General features: G+C 39.3%; 1 protein-coding gene across 1 annotated transcript in view; it reads left to right on the top strand.

The window, feature by feature from the left end:
• LOC101849658 (serine/threonine-protein kinase D3) overlaps positions 1 to 2,605 on the top strand; it is a gene marked incomplete in the record, with an annotated part of 184,041 nt that overhangs the window by 121,473 nt on the left and 59,963 nt on the right. The window contains 1 exon segment of the mRNA XM_035968165.1: positions 1,059 to 1,121. Within this exon segment, the coding sequence (XP_035824058.1) occupies positions 1,059 to 1,121 (63 nt within the window).

Genomic DNA, 2,605 nt, shown 5'->3' with positions numbered 1-2,605 from the left:
TTCTGTGACCGGATGTTTTCGTTAACTGTAAGCTCATTTTTACCTATTTAGTAGAGTTGGTGTGTATTATACTCGTATTATATACAAACGGCATTCGTCACAAGAAAGTCACCACAGCTATTTCTGATTTTAAAAATGGCAGGACTGGACAGAGTGTAACAAGCCAAACAGTAAACCTAAACAAAGGCAAAATTTATAAATTGTGACTTATTTCTGTTTTCTTGTATTCTTCATGTACATGTATAATATTGATGTATAAAATGAGTATTGTCACCCTAGGTATCTTATTTTCTTTTGTTGTTGTTGTTGTTTGTTTGTGACTTCATCTTTCTCTGCACATCTTCACTTTGCCGTTACATGTTCCGTTATAGTATCTTTTGTTGTCATTTTGATGCTTGCTCTCGTATGTAAAGTCTATATTTATTTGTGTTCACATTTGTCTATTTCAATATCCTTGCACTTCTTCTTATCGATTGCTAAGTGTGAAACTCCGTCAAACGTCACTTTTCAAAATGGCGTATGGTGGAGCCTAACGCTACGTTACTTTAGAATTACAAAGTTCAATCTAAAATGTTTGGCCGTTTGGAGTCACTAAGACCATGAGGTCAGAAACCAAGTGCTCTATCTGGTGGTCAATCAAAAGTTGTATGATTATTCGGTATCGTTATCAAGATATTCGAAGAATTGCATTCGAAAAAGCTTGATGTGTTGTGCAAAATCGTAAGATTATTCGGAATCGTTATCAAGATATTCGGAGAATTGCATTTGAAAAAGCTTAACGCGTTGTGAAACTCAACATTTTTACATCAAATTTCTCAAAACGAGGCACTGAACAGATAGAACCTTGTAATTCTAAGGAAGCTACTAAGCAATGGATATACCTCTAGATGTCGTATTTTCTCCTTTCTCTGCACTTCTACCTCCACAATCACCACAGCCTTCACTCAAAGCAAAAAAGCCATATCTCAAGCTGAAAGGTTTTTATTGCAGCATTCTCTCTCTCTCTCTCTCTCTCTCTCTATGTTGTAACACACTATGTCTCACCCATGTATTCTCAGTACACCATCTCTCACCTGAGGAACGGCTCCCAGGTGTCGCTGGGCCAAGCGTCGTGTTCTTCCGTAAGTGTTCGACTCTTTCCGCCCTTGCTTGCTTGTTGCTTCGCCTGTCCCACGCTTGTGTGTGTGTGTGTGTGTGTGTGTGTGTGTGTGTGAGAGAGAGAGAGAGAGAGAGAGAGAGAGAGAGAGAGAGAGAGAGAGTGTGTGTGTGTGTGTGTGTGTGTGTGTATGTTTGTGTATGTGTGTATGTTTGTGTATGTGTGTGTTGCTGTCTGTGTGTGGGTTTGTGCATGCGTGTGTGCATGTGTATGTGGGTTTGTGTGTGTGTGTATGTATGTGTGTGGGTTTGTGTGTGTTTGTGTGTGTATGTGTGTGTGTGTGTGCTGGCTCTCTGCCCTGCTGCTTAATTAGGTGGAGTGTACACTAGTCCGATATCATCGTAACATATATTTTGGTCAGATTTATTGACGTCATGCCAGTTTCGGCTGGACATGTTATGTCCATTGTCGTTCAAGGTAAATAAGTAAGTAAAAGTAAACTGCACCCCCCACCCCTTTTCCCCTTCCCCATTAATTAAAGTAATTCAAAAGTGTCTTTCCCGTTAAGGCCACGGCGACTTATATTTGGTCACTTTTAAGGACAAGTGGGCTATATCAGATTTCGGGGGTTTCCAGAAATCTTGACCAACACCAAAAGTGGGCATTGCCCTACCTATTGTTTGGTTATAGAGAACTCTCCTTATCTTTTAAGGAAACTGAACGATTTTCTCGAAATAGCATTTTTTGGGACAGCCTCCTTGTGCTTAAAAGCGACCATTTACCCCATTGCGAGTTGAGACCGTGAGCGTGTGTAGTTGGTCAAGTATGAACGGAATGGAGGCCTCAATTTTACTTTAACCAATAACCGATAATACTTTTTTTTCTGGTGATAGCGAAAGTCTTTCGTGTCGTAAAAACACAATAGCGAAAGGATATAAGACAGTTTATTTTACTTTCCGTAATATGTAATAATAAAACAGAATGAAAACAATAATAATAATGAAAGTACTGATGATGACAATCATAATAATTTTTACAAGACTATTGGATTATGCACACCTGACAATTCGGACCAGTGTACACCCTAACTTGCCCTACTTGATATTAGAAAAAGCTTTTTGTAGTTAAGTAGCATGCATAAGCCCCTTAATCGTTTCCTTTCGATTGTTTGTGGCTGTGAGCCGGATTTTTGTATTTTTATGTCTCTGGAATTAATCACTTTGTTTACAGTCTGAGCAATGTAAACGTGTGTCTGGGTTTTTTTTCTGTTTAAATGTTTGCACTTGTCTTTGGTTTGTTATCCTTCGCGAGTGGTTGGAGAGCTCCACTGGTTGGTCCTACTTTTCTACTTTCACTCTGTTGTTTCTGTCTTTCTGTTTCACCTTTTCCTACCGCTGAATGACCATTATTGTGTTGACGTGCTTCTCTTTACTCACACAAACGAACAAACAATAAGTGTCATCTTTCACTGTATTGTTCTCTCTGTTTGTTTGTGTGTGGGGGGGGGAG

The sequence above is a fragment of the Aplysia californica genome, unplaced genomic scaffold, assembly GCF_000002075.1.
Source record: "Aplysia californica isolate F4 #8 unplaced genomic scaffold, AplCal3.0 scaffold00003, whole genome shotgun sequence".
NCBI lineage: Eukaryota > Metazoa > Mollusca > Gastropoda > Aplysiida > Aplysiidae > Aplysia > Aplysia californica.
This window is presented reverse-complemented; position numbering and strand designations above follow the sequence as displayed.